This window comes from Neolamprologus multifasciatus, chromosome 8 (assembly GCF_963576455.1).
Source record: "Neolamprologus multifasciatus chromosome 8, fNeoMul1.2, whole genome shotgun sequence".
NCBI classification, from domain to species: domain Eukaryota; kingdom Metazoa; phylum Chordata; class Actinopteri; order Cichliformes; family Cichlidae; genus Neolamprologus; species Neolamprologus multifasciatus.
In genome coordinates, this window is record NC_140446.1 from 14438676 (window position 1) to 14459680 (window position 21005).

Consider the following 21005-nt stretch of genomic DNA (forward strand, 5'->3'; position numbering starts at 1 on the left):
AAATCTGACGGTACTTTTCTGAACTCATAATTCCATCAGTTTTGACGAGACCTCAACACCACTGGTTGAAATTCAACCCCTAACCAAGACGGAGCCACCATCATTTTTCACTGATGGCTGTAGGCCTCACTGTCGGACCTCTTTTACGTTTGGATTTACCACTCCATAATCCTTCTCACACCAATTTTCAGTCCAGTTCTTTTGTAATTTGGTAAACAAAACAAAAAAAGCTCAGGTAGGGTGGCTCTTAAGAATGGCTTCTTAAAAACCACCCTACCACTGAGACCATTTCTGATGAGGCACAGTAGATGGATCAACTGAAGTGCCAGATCTATCTTTCAGCGTGACTTTCAGATAGTGTCCATCTGTTGCAGATAGATTCTTCGCCCTATCACTTCTTCATTTATCCTCAACTTGTCCAGTAATTTAAGGACACACCAAACAAGAGAAAAAGCTATGTTAAGTTCTCATCTAGTACTTCAGAAACCACGATGCTGGTTCATAAATACTATTTTATGCTCATCAAACTGTCCTATTGTTGACATTTGTCGATTCAATGGACCAAGTTGTGTTTTGTCCTATGTGCCTAAATATGCAGACGCAACACTTTTTTTACACTTAAAAAATTCATATTGTCAGTGTTAAGGCGTTTTACAAAGAGCATTCGTCTGAAAACGGTCCGGTATAAGGACTGGACTGAAAATAAGGGAAAAGCAGCTATTGTTGAAAGAAAGCTTCAGACTTTCAGAAAGTCTGGAGAACGAAAGCTCAAGATCACTTTGGGAAAAAAATTAGAAAAACTTCCAGTTTTGGAAGTAAAATATGAAGATGTGTAAATATAAAAAAATGGTGGGTGGCTCAAGACTTTTCCACAGTACCATAAAGTTCTTTATTTTGCGTAATTTAGTGCAATAACAATACTTAACTGAAGAAATGCCAAATTCCTGCAAAGGAAGGAGGCTGGTTTATTTTAGTACAAATATGTCGATGGCTGAATTTTGCCAACTGCCTGAGGAAGCACGTTAGCCTACAAGAATATTATAAACATATAGCAAAGAAAGCCAAGAAATTGCTCACATAAATAAATAATCATCCTACACAATGAAAAAAACAACAGAAAACCCTTCAGAATAATTTGGTTGCTAATCTGATACCTGTCACTGCAGCTGCTCTAGGTTAATAACTCACTGTCAGAGATGTGAACAAACAGAGACACACTAAAGGTTATCGTTTATTACCAGACAATGTAATCTCATCATTACCAGTTTGAAGGGAAAGAACTGAGTGAGGGACACTTCTTAAGTCAGCATGATTGATTTCCCCCAGTCACACATGATCTTGCATCAAAAAATTGCAGGACCCTTGATTTGTCATCTTTGTAAAAAACTGTCATTTTTCTTTTTGCAATCAAATAGAAGCGATTAGAAGCCATACATATGAATACACTCACAAATTTACACATACACACTCTGGAGCTTTGACTTCAAGGCAGAGCTAATCAGCAGCGCGTAAGAAAGTAATTAGTACCTAGGCAGCACCTCACAAGCAAGATAAAGCAGTTGAGGGAGGAAATATGTGCATGAGTTGACAGTTGCAGTTGAAGCTGAAAAACACAGTGCTTTTCTGCAGAATTGCCCCCTCTAAAATACCATCAGCTATGAAATAAATATTATTGTTTGAATGTACTGTATAGCGTGGAAGAGTCTGTCCTTCCACAATTTCCCAGTCATTTGGCTTTTGTGAATTTGACCATTTTAGTGTCTGTTATTTTTATTTGTCCTCATTAATGTGACTATGAAGGAAAAGCCAAGTATCTGCTGTGAATTGCCACATCTTGGAATCCAAATGAAAACTCAAGCCAAGTCAGAGCTACAACTGAAGATTTTTACCACTCCGGCAGTGCAGTACATCCAGCAAGGCAGATTACTCAAGTCTTTGGGCTCATTTTGAACTAAATTCCTTTAAAGCGTTTGAAACACTGTCTGCATCATCAAGGTCAAACAAGGATATGACTGGAGAAGAGATGAATAATTTAGGGCAAAAAGCACAGATAGATATGAGTAGAGAGACAGACAGACAGATGATGTAAGGAAATAATAGTACCAATAATATAAAGAAATTAGCTGATGCCTCTGAACATGCAGTATGATATCGCTCATCCATTTATTCATTCATTTCTCATTATAGGCATTTTCCCCCTCATGGAATCTGTCACTGCATGTAAACAGAACATGCATCTGTAATATCATCCATAATCCTCCACTTGAACCATGTTAGCAGGCAGCACAGCTGACTCTGTTGACAATGCTATCAGTACATGTCAGCTGGCTATTGAGTTGCAAAATGTTTCTCCCCATCAGCACGATTTGTTGAGCATAGGAAAATCTAATTAGCCGCCATCATTGGGGATGGAGCTTGACTGACACTGATGCACCCTACGTTGACGGTTTCCCTCTTATAATTCCCAGAGTCACCCAGCCTTCAATTTCACTTCTTTTGCCCATCACTTTCATGCTCTTCCTTTTAGCCGTGATTCAAACTACGAGAGAGATGGTTATAATGAATTTAACCAAAGGCTAAACATGGAAGCGAATCCACTGACAACTATATAGTTGGAGCCCAGCTTGCCTCAGATGGATATAGGATTTGGGTTTGTTTTGCTACCGGGGAGTGAAACAAACGGAGGAGAGAATCATCTGGCTCTCGCTGCAGTGCAATGCTCTCTGACAAAATGGTGTAATTTCATTGAAAAGCAGCTCAAATCAACTGTGAAACATTGACTAGGTGATAATTGTCAGCTGAATTATTTCTAAGCAAGATAGCTGAGATTTTTCTTTCTTTTTTTTTTTTTTTGGCAGTTCGATGTGCCAGTTTTCCATCCTTAATGCCGTTAATGTAAATATATAGTCCAGCAAGTCAGACTCACCACACTGGATGGGCTGAGGGTAATTAAAGCAACAGAGGTCATCTATTTCTGTGCTCGAGCTACATTTGCCTAGACAGGCGGTGCATCTGAGCTTCTGCTGGCAATAACAGCAAAACGAGGGGAATTGAATTAGAATTTAATCGATACCAATTCATAGCCATCCTCGAGTTAAAAAATAGACTTTGCTCACACAAAAACTCGCCAATAGGTAAATCATAAAACATTGGTGTATTTAGAGTGTATAGTAAATATATATCACTGTCCACACAGAAAATCTATAGTGGCTGACATCGGCAGTGAGACTGCGAGGTTATTTCTCCAGCTCAATTCTCCTCCAATTAGCTTTGCAGCTATAACTTTGGTCTGGTGCCTTGTTTTTCACTTCTAACTGTGAATGAAATCCATTTCTTAAATCTTTTAGATGGAATTTGTTTTCTCACTGCCTAAAGACTATATTTGTTATGTTTCCCAGCTGCATCTTAGGGCTCAGTGCTGTGCAAAAACCATGACCTTACAGCATGGTTAATTCTAACTCCATGAGTCTTTTACTATGGCTAAAAGTCTAAACTTTTTTAATTGGGATCTTTCAAATACACTGTCCGAATGCTAAATGAAGTCGATGCATGATGTTAAATATTTAAAGGAGCTTATAAGAGCTGGTATGAACAAAGGAGGCATACCTGTCATTTTAAAAACATCCCTCAAGGGCATTCAGACCGCTGCAAGAGTGGAAACAAGATGTTCTAAGTATGCTCTGCTCCTGCATCTTTTCCTGCTCTTATGCAACATTTGTGAGCTACAGTACTATTCATACTAGCATTAAATTTAATCAGTGCCAACTGTTAAGTAAGCAACAGATGTGTGATTTTTTGAATACAGCAAGTCCACTAGATTATGTGCATTTCTTACAGGTTTCAGTGAAGTACAGTAGGCGGCATCTTGAGCACAACATCTATATTTAAAAATTTGCAAGCTTGAGAATGGATAATGAGGAAAATGAAATAAAGATGCATCAGTTCTAACAGCACACAGTAGTATCACATACTGTAAGTATGCACAAGATGTCCTTGAGAACTGGTGCTTTGACTGCTGTGGTAACACTGGACACACTGTAACCAGTTCAGAACATCTTCCTTCTTTTCTTGTGCTCTGTTTTCATTTGCTGTTTAGTTTGCTCTCACTTGTTGCTAGGTTACATTTAAGCATCAAACCCAGTTGGTGATGTTTGGGAAGGGATTGTGGTTTGTGTTAGAGCACACCTGTTTAATCTTGCGTGTTTTAATGACCGGAAATTACCGGTACTGTACCCGCTGCTTTTAAAGCGATGCCAAGAAGTACTTATCATGAATATTCGACGCGGATCTCGCTCCCTCCGTGAGATCGGTTTCACTAGTTCCACAGTGGGAATGTCGTGTTCTGCATCGAAGAACCTGACAGTTCCTTATGACATGAAAATTCTCGAGAATGCAGCTATTTAAGAAAATGCCGTCTGGTCTAAACCCCGCCAACACCTACCCAGCCTCACTGATCTGCAAGTTTCTTTGATATCTCGCCTCTCCAAAGCAGCTGAAACGTGTGGCTATTTTTTTTTTCATATTTCTTTGATACATTGTTTTGGGCCTCTCACACTGGCAGCGATATTGCTGTTGCTAAGTCTTTGTTATGCCTATGAAAGGTCTCTGTTTGTGATAACTATAATTCTCGCTGGGTGATTGCAGCAATCGGTCTTTGGAGTTTGACAGTGTTTTCTATTTGCAGTCGTCGTCATGGGCGTTTTTCAAGTAACCACAGGTGTAATAAGGAGGCTAACAAGATCCAGGTCTTATAAACTGTGTTGTTTACTCGCACACATTTATGATCTCGACACATTTAGGAAGCATTTAGCCTCTATTATACCGTGAGATATTGTGTAAACAATTGTATGGGCATAAGGGAAAAGAAGAGGTTGATGACAGATTTTAAGCCGGGGTGAGATGTCATTCAGTCTGCGCGACATTGTGCTGCATAGTTGTGTCTGTCTGCAGGGTGAAATGTGACCATCTATTCAAGGTTGGTTGGCTAAGGCAGTCAGATTGATCACAACAGGAGCAATCCCTTCCCCCTCAAGACACTTGTTTGCTTTTTTTTTAGGGAGCAGTGTAAGCTGTTCCAGTTGTCTCTATCAGAGCAGACTCCTTTAAACCGCTCACACTTGTAGGCAGGTTGCAGAAGTAAACATACCAGAGTAGGCACGGTAGCTGTTTGCAGTCACTTTAAGATGTGCCCTCTTCTCTCTAGCACACCCACACACACACACACACACACACACACATACACACTCACATTATTACATTGTGCCTCAGTGAGAGAGTAGTTATAGAGAACTCTAATCCATCTTTTACAGATGATACTGTAGCTGAGCTGGAGGGTTTGACTTCAAGACAGTTCATCTACAGACAAAGCTCTACCTTGACAGTGTTGTACACTTTCAGTGTGCAGCTGAGTATTTGTCACCGCGCGTGTATTTTTATGGCGAGCATGCAGAGGCCCTTTAAAGTCCATTAGCATTTACAATGATTTGAGATCAATCATGCTGAATGTCACCGACAGGATTAAGGTTGTAGATGTCAACAGCATCCAAAACGCTGGACAGAAAAGGCAGCAGTGTCCGCTTTCCTTTAAGAAACACCTTTTAATAAAGCTCTTGAAAATGCAATATCCATCTTCAGGAGAAGGCTGGCCTGCACGCGGCGCAGAGGAGGGGGGCTCGGCTGTCTCAGGGAAAAGGTTAACTCGACCTGACCTCTTGATGAGCTTCTGATACGAATGCCGATTAGCATTAGCACCTGGAGCTATGTTGCACTGTGGCTTTTGCACTCTGCTGCGCATGACAGAGCAGAGTGATCCGCCAGATCTAAAACCCAGAGACAAATTTGGGACTGTGTAGGCCAAGAAGGGAAACTAAGCATACATCATCATATTGATGTTTACAGAGAAAACCACAGCATAATCCTGCACAGATGATACTTAAAGCTCTTGAGTGCATTCTAAGTGTCAGTTTTTCTCCACCCATTTCTAATGTAAAAATTAATTAAATGTGGCATATGATGGTGACTGCATTCATACTTACTAATTAGAAGCATGAATGTTAGTGTAACCATAAAGATGGAACAGAAGTGCGTGACAGACTGAAGATAGCCACTAGGCTTACTGTAAGTACTTACTTAAGCACTTTTTTTTTTGCAAGATTAATGTATTGTAACTACAGTATCCATATATCATATGTTTATCTGGTGTAGTGAGTCATCCAAGAATTTAATGGCATTGATTGTGTCTAGTTTCGATTAGGGTGGAATTTTCTGATTACTTCCCGAAACATTATCTTTTTGCTTTTGTTGTTGGCATTGTAACATTTCTACAGCCTAAAGCGTAGCACCGAAACACACACAGGCCAAAAAGGAGAGACGCTGCACTCCCTATATATCTGGAAACAAGCGTAAAACAGGAGAGCCAGTAATGAATCTCTTATAAAAAGGTAAAATCAAAAATAAGCTGTGATACACAGGGGGTTAATGTTTTGTCTCCTGGAGATGACAGTGTTTAAAGAACTGCTGATACTTTGTGTCAAGTGTTAGTCAAATGTAATGCATAAACAGATCAGTTTCTCTCCCTATACTCTCTCATCCTATAATCACAGTATAATCACGTTTAAATGGCAATGCCCTCTTCTTCAAGACTAAATTGCTAGTCTACAACAAAACATCCCTCTCGGGCTATGATATCCAAGAGACATCTGCATTTAATGTCGCACTTATTTACAAGCTAAAGTACTTTATCGGATAAAGGTAATTTCTTCTCCATTATTTGTTTGCAGCAACACCTTATTAAAAGATAATGCAGGGAAATAGAGATTTTTAAAGATTGATGTGGTGGCTAAGATTTCATAACACAATAATGAGCTCCATCCTATACAAAATCTTGCAAAGTGTGTGTTTTTTTTTTTTTTTTAAATAAATGATTTAAACATAAATAATATTTTTTAATAAAGCTACTATACTTTGTTTTAGTTTAAAACATGTGAAGTAAATGCCTGTAAAATGTACACAAGTGTACATTTTTAAGCGCATTAAGATTTAAATCCGCCCATCATGTTTTCTCTCAATCCTAAAAGTATCACCAACTTTTTGACAAAGCTCTCCCACTTCATATGATCTGTCTAGACAAGACTATGATGCTACATACATCTTTGACTACCCATTACAGAGAGGAGGTGAATTATTTAGGTCACTCTCACTCCTGCTTTGATGATGCTACAATTTTTGGCACCTTTTAGTCAGACACAAAAAAATCATTCACGAGCAATGTATGGTCTCAAGAATAGCTTTTCTCCAGTTGCTGGGTTAAAGCAACACAGTTGAACTTAATCGCTTTTTTCCCCACTGGCGCCGTTCCTAAAGGGCCATGTAAATAATATCAAAGAGAATACGCTTTTACACACCTCGTTTACGGCGCAGGCCCTGAGTGGGTTTTCCCCCCTCTCTAGTCATCTTTCTTTATTATTGTTTAATAATCACATTATGTCCTCTCAAGGTACAGTTCAAACCCCCCTGCTAAATTTGTAATGCCCCTGCATCAGAAGTGGAGACAGCCAAAAGGATGTGTTGTGGCTGTCTGGTGCTGGCAGTCGCTTGCAGGAAAGAGAAGCCTAATGAATAATAAAAGTCACAGACATGTCTCTGGTGGTTCAGGGAGATATTGTTTTGATGGCTCTCAAGCTCTGTGGTATCTTTAAAATAGCAAGGATTATCTCAGTCCAAATATTCCCACAGTTATCACTCCTAACGGCTTAGAAGTCCTAATGTGCCATACTGTATAAACAAGCACAGTTGAAGTTGAAATTGTTTGTGCATTTTAGTCGCTGTTAAACTCCTCCTTACCTTTTCCTTGTTAGGAAAAATACATGATATTACCCATAGTGTGGAGTACGGTGACTAAGTGGCCTGGATATCAAAGAGTCGGAGGGGTGGGAGGGGTTAAGTAGCAAGAACGAAAATAAGTAATGTGGATGTACCCCGGTGGCGATTCCCTGGTGATGGTTGGTGTGTAAATTCATTATGAATTGATCTGATGCCTGGCTCCATTATGAAATCACTCAATGGAGAAATCTGTTACACTTATTTCTAAATGCCCCAACTACTGAGCCTGTAAAATGCAAAACCTGACCCCCGAGAGCCAAACGACAAAGCCCTTTCCTGGTTTTCTCTCTAAACCTTGCTCAAAAATCGATCTGTTCACAAAAGAAAGCATAAGAAAATGCATTCAGAGACGGCTGTTACTCGATATTCCAGATAGTTAAAACAATGGACTTGGTTGTGTTTATTTTCCTTCAGTTCAGAATGGAAATACATAGCTTTTTATCTAGTAAATGTCTATTTTTTAATCACTAGAAGTGCAAAAACCTTAAGACCTAAGGGTTAATAACACTAGGACTAGAAGTGCAAATCATATGAATATTTAATCCATATGGACGACTGGTAAATCCATCCCTATGCTTGAGGTGTATAGCTTTAAATATTCATCTTTTCAAAACAAAATTAGAATGTCCCAGTTTGTTTCTGTTTGGGTTTTTTTTTTCTTTTCAAATTGCATGCCCATGCACATACTCCCGTTCGCAAATAAAAGCAAAAAGACATCTCTGAAGATGAAGAGGAGTACATCTCCTTTAGCAGCATCCCTTCTCTCTCACTGTCCGTCTCCCCTCACCCTTTTTCTTCCTCTCTGTTATCTCTAGTGCTTTGAAACAGCACCTGTTACAGCCTTGCATCTTGGGAGCTCCGTTATGATGTAGTGCACACTCCTGCGTGATACAGTGCCAGCTCCCAGTTTCAAGTTCAGCCCTGCTTATGTGAGAGGCAAACAAGCTGGGATGTCTTCATCCTCCAAGAGCTTAATGACTTCTTGGAGCATTTAGATAGGGCACGCTAGACCAGAGTGTCATGTGCTGGTTTTCTTTTTATGCCCCCGTGCTTACTGCAATGTTTTGCTTAGCTTGTTAGTTCACGTGACATTTGATGGGTAGATTTCTTTTTTTTTTTTTTTACTTGATGGATGAGATGGTCGCGGCACCCTTGTTTACCGTCTTAGCTGATGAAAATATAATGGAGCCTACAACAAAATGGGGACATCGCAGCAGCAATTACACCAGGGTACAGCTCAAGGAAATGCAGTGTACTGTAAACACTATTTAGCAGGGATGGAAAATGTATTCAGGATACCATCCAAAAAGGGGGGGGGGGGGAGAGAAATGAGGACACTATAACCTCACTTAACTATATTCACCATGTATTTACTTCAGCAGTAAAGTGGCTCATTAGTGAGAACCTTAATGAAGCCATAATTACTGTGGCTGTGTTTTCATGTGCAATTTCTGACCCTGTAATTCTTTGGCTTGACAATGTATATCCTAATCACACCATTATATTATGGATCTAATCATACATCATACAGACTTTACATGTCCACAGACAGTGAAACAGCTTATTAACAGATTGTTATGTCATCACCTTAATTAAGTTGTTTACATTCATTACGCCAAATAGTCTACTACTACTATTACTACTACAGTAGCATTATATACATTTAACTCAAACAAAAGTTCCTGTACTTTTTTTTTTTGTCATATGCTTTTTGAGGATAGGCACATCCCAGCAGCTGCATATTACTTATGTATGTAAACAGCTCACATGTAACAGTAGACATCTATAAAACCTCTCTCAAGGTATAAATGATGTCTCTACCTGCTCTGCTGCACCGCTGCAAAAGACAGATCGCACAGTGTGCCGCTGCACGACGAGATACAGGCAAAAGACTGTCGTCATTGGAGACGTTTTGGCATTATTGTTATTTATTTTTCAGCTTAGAACAATCGGGGCACACTGCAGCCAGCTCATACCTATTCTTCCCCCATAGCTCATCAATAACAATGAGAGAAGTGACAGCCACTGATTATGCTTTGATATTGAGAGTGAAGCAGTGATGGTTTGGTGTGTGCATGTTTGTTTGTTTGTGTGTATGAGAGTGTGCGTCTGTGTGTGTGTGTTTCTTATTATAAGAGAAATTACATCACTGAGGTCTGCTTTTTTCTGCTCATAAGAATGGATAATAAAATGGATTTCCGTCAGTCATCCTGACCTTCCCAGTGGTAAAAATTAGACTGTGGTGGAAAGCAAATGCGGCTTAAATCAGCCGCATGCCCCCAGCCTCCTTCTGTACTGCATTCATACACTCAACAGGACTATATCATGGACTGCAGCAGGTGCTGTATCTCAAAACTGAGCAAATTAAAATACCACAGCATTCACCAGCCCCACACAGTGAATAGATTTTAAATAATTTATTTCAATATTTAGCAATTAACATAATGCCATATTGCATCTGTGCTTCAATGCATATGCAAATCTTGATTTTATTATGCGTGCCTTGTAGGTCAAGTTATGGAAATTAGGGGTAACGCCCAATTCAGTAATACTTGAAAACATCAACCGCACCAGTTGGTGTGCCATATGAAATGTGGCAGCGAGTCAAAAGGCTCGGTGCAGTGTGATAAATGTGTCTATTGAGTGTGGCGAGAATCCCTGCTGCCAAATAATGATTGCCTTTGATAGTGAGCCTGAAGAAAATCATTTCCAAGAAGTCAGGTAATTAGGGAAAACCTGGTCCGGTCCAACATTACCTGTGTTTCAGATTATATGTAGATACTTTAAGTTTACATGCAATTATTGTGAACAGACGAGATAAAGCGCCAAATTTCGGTAACATGCGGCGTCTCTCCCTCTCATGTTTGCTAATTTTTCTAAGGCATCTGTTCATGCCAGTATAAAAAGTTGTTAATTTCACTGTGGCAAAATGATCCAACATCTAACAGCTGGAAATTGTAATTTCCTGCAGTTCTGGGTTAGCCAGCTTTAGTCACATGTAGACTAATTGTCTCAAGCACAGATACATTTTATACTGAGCTGGAGACTATAGGTGTGTTCAGCTCCAGATTTCAAGTGAAAGGAGACACAGTCATAGTATTGATCCTTACAGGATGTTGTATGCTATCTTATAAAATAATTTAGTTTAAGGAGGGGGGGGGGGGGGGGGGGGGTCTGTTAATAAGAATACATATCAAAAAAGATCATGTATATTTGTTAGTAAATAAGTAAGCAAAACTTAGCACCTTTCAAGATAAAAATCACAAAGTGCTTCACAGAAGCTAAAACCTAAAAATAAAAATCAACCAAAAGCAAGTTTAAAAAGAGTCCACAGATCTCAGGCTCAAAGGGAGAGAGTTCCACATTCTGGGGGCCACAGTTCCAAAAGCTTTGTCGCCTTTTGCTTTCAGCCTCGTGTGTTGGACAGCAAGCAGTGTTGGACAGCAAGCAAGCCCTGGTCACAGGAGCTTGTTAGTCCATTGCTAGAATAGAGCTGGGCGATATAAGATTTTTTCATATCACGATATGTTTTTTTCATTTCAGGCGATAACGATATATATCACGATATAAGCCAAATAACTATATTTGTAAGATTTAAATGTGCCATTGCTCACAGGTAAAATGTGAAATAATCAGCAGCTTGTTTTGATTTAAATATTTATTTCCCATAATAAGTTCAACATGGTAGATGTACTTAATGTACATCATCTGTTTTCTCTTCGGTAACCTTCGGTCACGCTCTCGGTTGATTTTTCTCTAGTCGGCACACTCATTTCCTCCATTACCTGGACGACACGGCGGCTGGCTGCTTCCCAAACAAATACACATGTGCGGCTTGGCACTTGTGCTGTACGTAACAAGTCACGTGACGTGACGCTGCGGCTGTGATTGGTTCAGCTCTGCGCTACTTAATTTTGATTGGCTGTTCTTTTTTTTTTTTTTTAAGAGGACAAGAGAGATGAGGCCTATTGCAATAGTTTAATTTTTCTATCGAGAAAAAGTTATTTCGCAATACATATCGTTATCGTTCTATCGCCCAGCTCTATGCTAGAAGCAATGTTACATTTGTATCGTTTAAGACATCCTCCATTTTTCTGGATGGAGTTCAAAAAAATTCTTAACGTACAGTTGTTACAGTCAAGATTGGAATGAAATCTTCTGAAATTTGTATTTCAGGAACTTCTTGCTTATTTTTGAGCATTAGATCAAATCGCCACACTTGTGTTTGTACAGTAAATATCAGATACAGCAGGTTAGATTATCTTAGCAGCTTTTCTAATAAAAGCTAGCCAGTTGCATTAGCACTCATAACTGCAGCTTCAAAGGTAATTTCAGCTAAAATGACTTGTAAAACTTTAATGTCAATTAAAGAACTCCATAAACTGCACAACAGAAATTGCCACATCATTACAGCTGCCTGTGAACAGATGTTAGTAAAAAAAATCAAGCTATTAATCCCCTGTTAAATTCAGTAATAAACAATTTATCTAGTTAAAACTATTACTGACAGTGTGCTTATGAAAATACATGATGGGTTTTGGTTTTTAACCACATATAAGTTGAAATCCTCTTTTGGGGGGTTATTTTGCCTTTACTGGGCAGAACATTTAAGAACATTAAGCCAGAGCAAGGGCCAATGACTCACAAGAAACAGTCCGGCGTGAAATCAAACCCAAGCCCCTGCAGCCATTTGGCATGTGGCTCACCTGTTTAGCCAGGCGACCTATAGCGGCAACATAGGTTCAAAGCTTTAATCATTCATCGTGTCAGAAAGTGCTATCCCCCGACAGTAGGCTTTGGCAACTCCTCTGTGCCTCATCAGCAGTAGCATATGGAGTTATTTTATAGAACATGCGGAAGCTAATATGCACTGCTGTCAGAAGGTAAATGAAGTTTGGTTGACATGATCACACTCCCTTCCCTTATCTCCTCCTTGAACCTCCATTCCCTCCCCTTGCACTGAAACTATCCTTCATTTTTCTTCCTGCTAATTAACAGGCAGAATGGTGATTAGTTATGAGGCAGAGCTCCCCACCCTCCTGTCATCCTCCAGACTCAGAGGTGTGTTTTTTCTGTGACTGGAACATGTGTTAAAAGCAGCTGGGTAGTCAAAGACAGCTCTGGAGCAGTAGGGGAAAACACGCTCTGAGTCTATAGCTGCTGTTCATATACACAGTGACTACAGGGTATAAGCAAACACACACAGACACACACTTCACTTTGAGATATTCCCACCTTTTGAATCCCAACAATGCACGCAAACATAGATATGAGATTTTTCCTCCCTTTTCCCTCCCTCTTTGGAGATACAAAACCCAGACAAATACTCATGCATGTCATTATCTCACATTGTTTATCATTCATTCAGGCATTCAATGCCATTTTCCTGCAAACACATTTACAAAGCATTGTTCATATTTCTTTGAGGAATTCTGAGCTTATTTCACAGTACTACAAAGATGACAGGAAGAGAGAGATGTAGACAAACAGACAGGAAGCCGAGATGTAAACAGATAGCCAGACAGGCATTCTGCCTTTGGGGTTGTGATTCAGAATACTAACAAGGCGTCTCAGCTCACACCCAGGGATAGAAGGTGTGATGCAGGGCAGAGCCAAGCGGCGGGAGGGGAGGGAAAGCGTACCCATAAAATCTTGCTCGCCATCTCAGGTCCCTCTCTGAACATCATTGTTTGACTGAGATTGTCATACTGACAAAAACAAAAGGACAGTGCATATCTCTCACACCTAAACAAGGAAATCAAGAACATAGCTATTCTCTAAGTTTCTGTTTGGCTGCTAAAAATGTGCCACAATCTGTCATTTTATCAAAAGGCGTTGGCGTTGGAGAGAGGAAGCCTTTCTCATAGTTCCTTGATCCAGCAGTCGCAGCAATATTGGACTAATATTGGAGCTAATGGTCTGTTTGATGAAGCGACAAGGTCCAGAGAAAGGAGTAGAAGGGAATAGCTGTAGTGCAAATCACATTTCTGTTTAGTTTTGCTTTTATTGGCTGTTTGGTTTATGCAACAAAACAATTTCATTTAGGAAAAGATCATGGATTAGGTTAAAATACATCCATTCACAGCATTAACCCTCGTACACTTAAAGGCACCCTTTGCATTTTTAATGTAATGCTAAAGGGCCCTTCACAAATTCCCCTACGCAGCATTTCAGGAAGATTACTATTAGCTATTGAGTCACAGCAGCAGTGTCACTGGATGCATTGTGCATATTTTTTTTTACACAAGCGGCTTTGAAAAGCATCATATTTGACGCTGTTGGAGTGAGAGTGGGTTCATTTCCTTTGGTATGTGTTTAATAAGTTCTCAACATAAAGGTAATGGAAACGTCACATTAACATTTGATGCAAAATAACATTTCTTGTCCACGCCCTTCTCATTGCAAACCTCACATACCGAGCTGCTTTAATGTGGTAATAAATCTAAGCTGTTTGCATCAGTCATTTGGACTGCTGCTTTACGCATCGCATGGCATGTTCTTTTGCATATTCCATTTTCACTGTAAAATGTTCAATCAGATTTAATAGTCTATCTCTATGGTGATTAATGATAATTTTTAGATGGGTGTTGGATTTAATATGATTTCTCAAAGCTTTCATTTGCGATCACTTAAATTAGGTTGGCTTTTGTCTCTTTTGTCTCCTAAAATGCATAGTGAGTAGATGATGATTGTAAGAATCCAACTGATGCTCTTCACCACAAACATTTTTCCATCTAGTTATCTATCACGGAATAGTTCTTCCCTAAAATGTTCTTGGGAGTTATACAAGCATTTCTACTGTGGTTTTTGCCTAATATATTCGATGTTTCAGATGTTTAGTGCAAGTGCAGGGTATTGATAGGTCCGTGAGCCACGCTGCGAGAATCTTTGTGTAGTTGTGTATATTTGTATGAAAGAAAGATTTGCAGAGTTTGGAGAATCCTCAGTTTTGACTTAGTCATTTTTCAGGCTGATTAAGAGGCAGGAGTCTGGCTGTAGGAGAGACAATGACAAGAGAGAATGGAGTCCTTTATCCTCCTTCGGTTTCTTGAGCAGAGGACTATAGAGGTTTTGTGTGTTTTGCTTATTACTCTGGAAATGAAATGACACAAAGAGTCAAAGTTTTAAGATTTAGAGGGTTTAATTCAAGGGTATTTTTCACACATCATTTGAACAGTAATGAGTCTCGCTATTTAAAGGTGCAGTTAGAGAGGTTTTTACTGCCACATAACACCAAAATGGCCCTTTCAACGATCATACCTTGGAGCTTGACAGCGATGTTGTTCATTATGAAGGCAACACAGATGTCAAAAGCTTTTCAAACTCACTTTTGAGAACCCCCATAATTCAAGATGTTTTTATACATTTCAGTGCAACTTAGCATAATAATAACTTTGATGTGAAAGGGGTGGTTTGTAGTGAAGATTAATTTATCAGGGCATGTGTCAGTGTACAACCACAATATGCAAAAAAGTTGAACAGTTACAGATGTCCAGACTGCAAACAACAGATTAAAATCTTTAGCAATTAGCTCGTTCACATAAAGCAACAATTACAGATAAATTTAGTGGACAGCAAAACAAATCCAAAAAAGAGTTTGCAAAAATAGTTGAGATGATGTGCAAAAAAAACAATAAAAACAAACTGTGATGAAAATTGAAAATCATTAAAGTCTGAATTGAAAATAAAATGTAATAAAATAAACAATTTAGAATTTTATGTCGATCCTGGTACGCAGAGGTCAAGACCGAAGACCAGTATTGAATAGCCATCATCTGTATACCTCCAGGCTGCATTAAAACAAAACACAATTCTGTGGTAGAAATCAATGCATGGGCTCTAGAACCACTTCTGAAATCCAATGCCACTGAACACGGTAAGTCCTTCTGTCTTCACATGCAAGTGGATACTTGTCTCTACCGTGCACAGAAACAAGCATATGTTAAGACAAAACTAGGCCAGAGGTTGGTAAAGATGAAGTGAGGTGAAGCAGAAAACTGCCCCATGATCTCATGAATAAAAATATAAAAACATTTTTGGAAATCATGAATGATGCACCCCTAAAATAAAATTAAACTAGGCTCTCATATACATGTTTGCTTGTTAACAGTAAACAGCTCGATAGCTAGATCAGATTAGTGCACACAGCAAGGCCCCAATAATGCTGAGTGGTACACATTTGCAGCAGCATAGTGTCCTGCGGTGCAGAAAAGGACCCAAATGCAGGCTGCTGATCTAGAACCTGATAAACAGAAAATCAGCCTTTATTCAGGTTGAGTAGTAAGACTGTGGAGGTCCAAAACAGAAAATCAACTGCAGGGTTCAAAAGGCTTAAGCAAAAGCACATAAGGCTTAGCAAATAGAGAGAACAAAACAAGTTTGGAACACAGACAATCTGACAAAGGGAGACAGCAACGATTTATAAACATAAGGGTGACTGGGGCAGAATGGAGACACCTGGGAAACTAGACACAGCTGAACTTAATCAGATAATGAAACATTGGTAAGAGAAAGTAAAACATGGCCCAAGAGACATATGGCTATCAGCATAAAACAGGAAGTAATATGACACCAAGACAAAGACTTGACAACAAGATACAAGGAGACATTAAAGCAATGAAGCTAGCATGAATAACAAAAAATACAAAGCAACAACAACTAAGGACTAAACATTATGACCATGAACCTAATGCAAAATGAAGATACAGAATACAAATACAAACTAGAATATAAAGAACGGGAAGTGACTGGAAATGATACTGTAAACCATATTAGACTGACAGAAATGAAAAGAAAAAAGCAGCCATAAGAACAGAAAAATTAGACAACTATAATCAAAGAGAATTTAACAATAACCTAGTCCCAACAAACTAAAGCTTAGATTTCAAAATCCCAGAACCATGACAAATGGCTCTGTACTTTAGTAGAATCCAGGTGCAGACCTGCCACCTGTTGAAAGCCGCTTTCACTGAAATAAGAAATATGACAAAGAAAGCCCTGAAGTATTGAAAAGCTGAAATTCTACATCAAGCAAGAATAGGGAAATATTTTGCATTAGAAAGACGCGTAAATATGCCTCAGACACAGCTTTTAGAAATTCAAATGAATGTTTTTGGCATTTGATATACTGTTTTTGTGCTATTTTCAAAATATAAAATTTTAACGTTTTGCAAAACACTGCTTCTTATTTTCTGTGTCCTAAAATTATGCAGAAATTTCACTGGCCTTTCTGCAGACTCACCAAATTCAACCAGATTCAATAATTTGGCTACAAAATAAACATTACCATGTAGAAGCATTTACATAAAGATGGCAAACTGCACCTATTGAGCTGAGTTATGGAGCATAAACGTCCACCAAAGACCTAAAAACAGAGAATATTTTAGAACCTTATAACAATTTTTCTGACTTTCCTATTTCCATTGCTGCTTACTCTTTTTTTTCTTCAAAAATATGGTTCACTTTTTCTTTTTATTTATTTATTAATTTATTTCGAGCCAAGCTAAGAGAGACTGAATGGTCCACTTCTGCGTGTCACTCATCCAATGCATTAAACTGCATTGGGGTGGTGGGTGGTGGATTCTTTGGCACTGCTGGAAACATGGTGGACAGATATTGATGGATATTGTGGCAGTGTTAACCCCTCGTCGTCTACCAACAATAAAGCACCGAATGATGGAATGGCGAAAGTATAGACAACTCTGACATGTCACTCGCTCATGTACAAGTTTATGTCGAAACGGCACATCAAAGCAAATCCTCCAATTGTCTCGCCTAATCTTTCAAAGAGCAGAGGGATGGATCAGCCTACTGAATGTCCCCGCACTGTGGCCACTATTGAAGACAGAAATAAAAGTGTTTAAGTCTCTTGGAGACAAAAGCTATTGAGGATTGTGCCAAACTTAGTTCCTCATAACTATGAGTTGTTTTGAGAAACTTGATGAATATGCTTTGGCACGTTTTTTTTTTTAAATTATGAAACTATATGTCTGTTTTCATTCATTCATTTGTACCTTCTACAGGTCCGATTTGGCCAATAAAGTAAAATTGATATTTGTATTGCTAAATATCCCCAATCAGTCATCAACTGTCATAATTTTAGTAGGTATATAACAGTTGGTCAAAGATCTGCAGGAATCAGCAGTAGAGGCATATTTATTTGATGATGAAGGTAAATATTTGGACCGTGCCAGGACTTTGTTTATGATTGTTCAAACTATGGCAGCTTCCCTTCCCTTGAAAATCTTGCATTGCTGCATCCACGCCAAGTACTAACCGCTCCCAGTACCCCATTTTCTTCCTCTGGGACGTGGCATTCCTGCCAGTCATGTGCTATCAGAGAGACTGCAGGCACTTCTTGGGCCTGCCCAACTATCTTCCCCTCTCTGTCCTCACTCCACCCCTCTCCACAGTTGCTGTGTATCTCCCTCGACCACCTCGGTCCTTAGCGAGCACTCCACTCCACTCCACTTTTTTTTTTTTTTTTAGCAATCCATTCATTCATCTGTCTAGGGTCTTCCTGTTTTCAACTTTCTTTATCTAAAAGTCCCTTCAGCTGATAGTTCATGCTGGTACTTTTTGCTCTGTTTGTCTTGCCTCTAATCTCAAACCTTGCTCTGTGTCTCTTTTTTCCCTCTCTCTCTGACAGGTGTAAAGAGGGCTACCATGGACTACGCTGTGACCAGTTTGTTCCCAAGACAGATGCTATCTTGTCAGATCCAAGTACGCTCCCTACTCTACCCTTTTTTTTAGTCTTGGTGTATTGATCTGAAACATAAAACCAAATTCATAACAAGTGCACGCTACATGCCCTTGAGCAAATCTCTTACTCTACTATATTTATCAGTAAGACAAATTAGCCTTAGATTAGCTGTTATCTGTTTAAGTCTGTTGGTCTTGTACAGTAATACTATGTGATCAAAGTATCGTGTGGAGCTTTATATTGAAAAAACTAACATTTCCAATATGGTTCAGTCATTTTGAAGTATACAAATGCAGAGAACCTCCAGGCGCTCCTTAAGTTGACAAAGGTGGTCAAAGAAAAATGTTCAGCTTAGCGGGGTAAAAGGTTAAGATTCATGCTAAAGTTTTTCTGCTACGTGCGCATTGAAAATAAAAAAGCAAGGGTATTACGGCGCTGAATTCATTCAATAAAGAAAAGTTTTTTTTTTTCCATTTACTTTAATATCTCCTACTATATCTACGGAGGTGATCACACATTGGATATTGTGTCAAACGTGGGGGTTTTCATTTAAATATTAATGCAAGCAGTTATTACTGCAGTCAAAGATATTATTTAGTTACCGGGTAAAATGTGTATCCCGATAGATTTATTTTCATTGTCCTACACGAATGTCCCTCATATAGATGCATGAAAAATCCTTTGCATGTTTTATAATCATGCTTTTATTTAGCCTAAAGGAAGGAAAGTATTCACTTTCCTGGTGTTCGTGAAAAACTGTTCCCCTAAAGCGATGACAGCTGTGTGGTGTACTTAAAAAAACATAAAATAAAGCAAAAGTCACAGGTACAAAGAAGAAAAACTGGAGGCCCAGAGCCGTTCCCGTGAGAGTGCAGCTTTACAAATTCACACTGTTTTATGGAGTGACTCGTCTCCTCCGCACCAAGAGTCAAAGAGAAAACTTAACTCCTATTGCCGTCTGTTTGATTCCATCAGGCCCGCTGAGAGTCCATTAATAGAGTCACAAGCCAGTGTCACAAAGCTTGTTTTATGCTCTCGCATGGCACACAGTTTTCACACTAGGATTTGTTTTATGTTCCATAGGCAGACATTAATTTTCCAGCGTGTCCAGCTCAAGAGATTTTTATGATGCTATTTAAAATAAGCCGAATTCTACTGTGCTTTGGATAAAAACGGACTCTAAAACAAACCAGTGAATTACAACAAAGCCGTGGTACTTGTAGATTTATTGAAATATATAAGACAATATGCCTCAGAAGGCAAAATATGAAACAAAAAGGTGAAGTTTTTACACCGTATCGTTCAGAAGACAAAAACTTGCATTTCAGGGGCGAGCATCTTTTACAGTGGCTATAGCTAGACCTATAAATCACTTTAATTAGCATGACGGAAGCACAACACTTCAGAGCAAGGATCTCCCAGGCTGTAGAAGCAATCCCTGAGCTGTTAAGCTGTTGCTGTGGAGTTGCTGCTCTTATACTGTAACAGTTTCACTGTGTCATTCAGTCAGGAGTCAACCAGCAACAATAAGCAACCTAGAGAACTGCCCCCATCTGATAACACAAAATTAAGCTCACACAAATGACCACATTTGGATTTCTATGAAATCAGCAAAATATTTATCAATAATTCTGTCAAAAATACAGATTGGAAATATTTATCGCTTAAAGGTTGTAAATTAATTCATATCTAATTTGACTTACCTCTGATACGTGCATTCATTACATTTGTGATAAATTGCCTTGCATTGATAGAAATGTTTGATTTCTTGCAATGCAAACGGTACTTTTGTCCAACCTGATCATATAAATGATGTTGTCACTTCATAAACAGACGACAGACATGAACAGGGCCCCGCCGATGGATCTGATTGATCACCATTCTTGTTCAGAGCCACGTTCACCTGTTTGTTTAGATCGCAAGCTAAGTATCCTAGCATTACATGCTAGGCTGTAATGCGGAAAAGACTGATGAGCAGTTTAAGAGAAAATTGCCTCTTGCAACTGTCATCACTTGCACCCCATCACTTAAATAAATCCATTACCTCGTGTTTCAGGGTTTGGCACGACTTCTTCTTTTGAAATTTTGTTTCTCTTATATCTGAACCACGAGCCACATGCTCCTCCATGTTTGGCTGTACGACTGCTTTCATAATAACTACTAAAATTTTTAGTAGTTTTTTTCAGGTCTGTGCTGTGCTTGATTGCACCAGCTGTTGACCTATTGAAGATTTGTAAGCTACACTCACTGGCCACTTTATTAGGTATAGCATGCTAATGTGGTGGCATTTATTCAACAAGGTGTGCGAAACATTCCTCTGAGATTTTGCTCCATATTGACATGACAGTGTCACAGAGTTGCTGCAGATTTGTAGGCTGTTCAGTCATGATTTGAATCTCCTGCTCTATCATATCCCAAAGTT

The 21005-nt window shown here is 39.1% G+C and overlaps 1 protein-coding gene across 1 annotated transcript in view; it reads left to right on the forward strand.

Annotated features, from left to right (window-relative positions):
- The window catches only part of nrg3b (neuregulin 3b), a 216640-nt gene that overhangs the window by 148397 nt on the left and 47238 nt on the right, over positions 1–21005 (forward strand). Inside the window, exon 3 of the mRNA XM_085170975.1 lies at positions 18530–18603. Within this exon, the coding sequence (XP_085027101.1) occupies positions 18530–18603 (74 nt within the window). The remainder of the gene's footprint in view (positions 1–18529; positions 18604–21005) is intronic.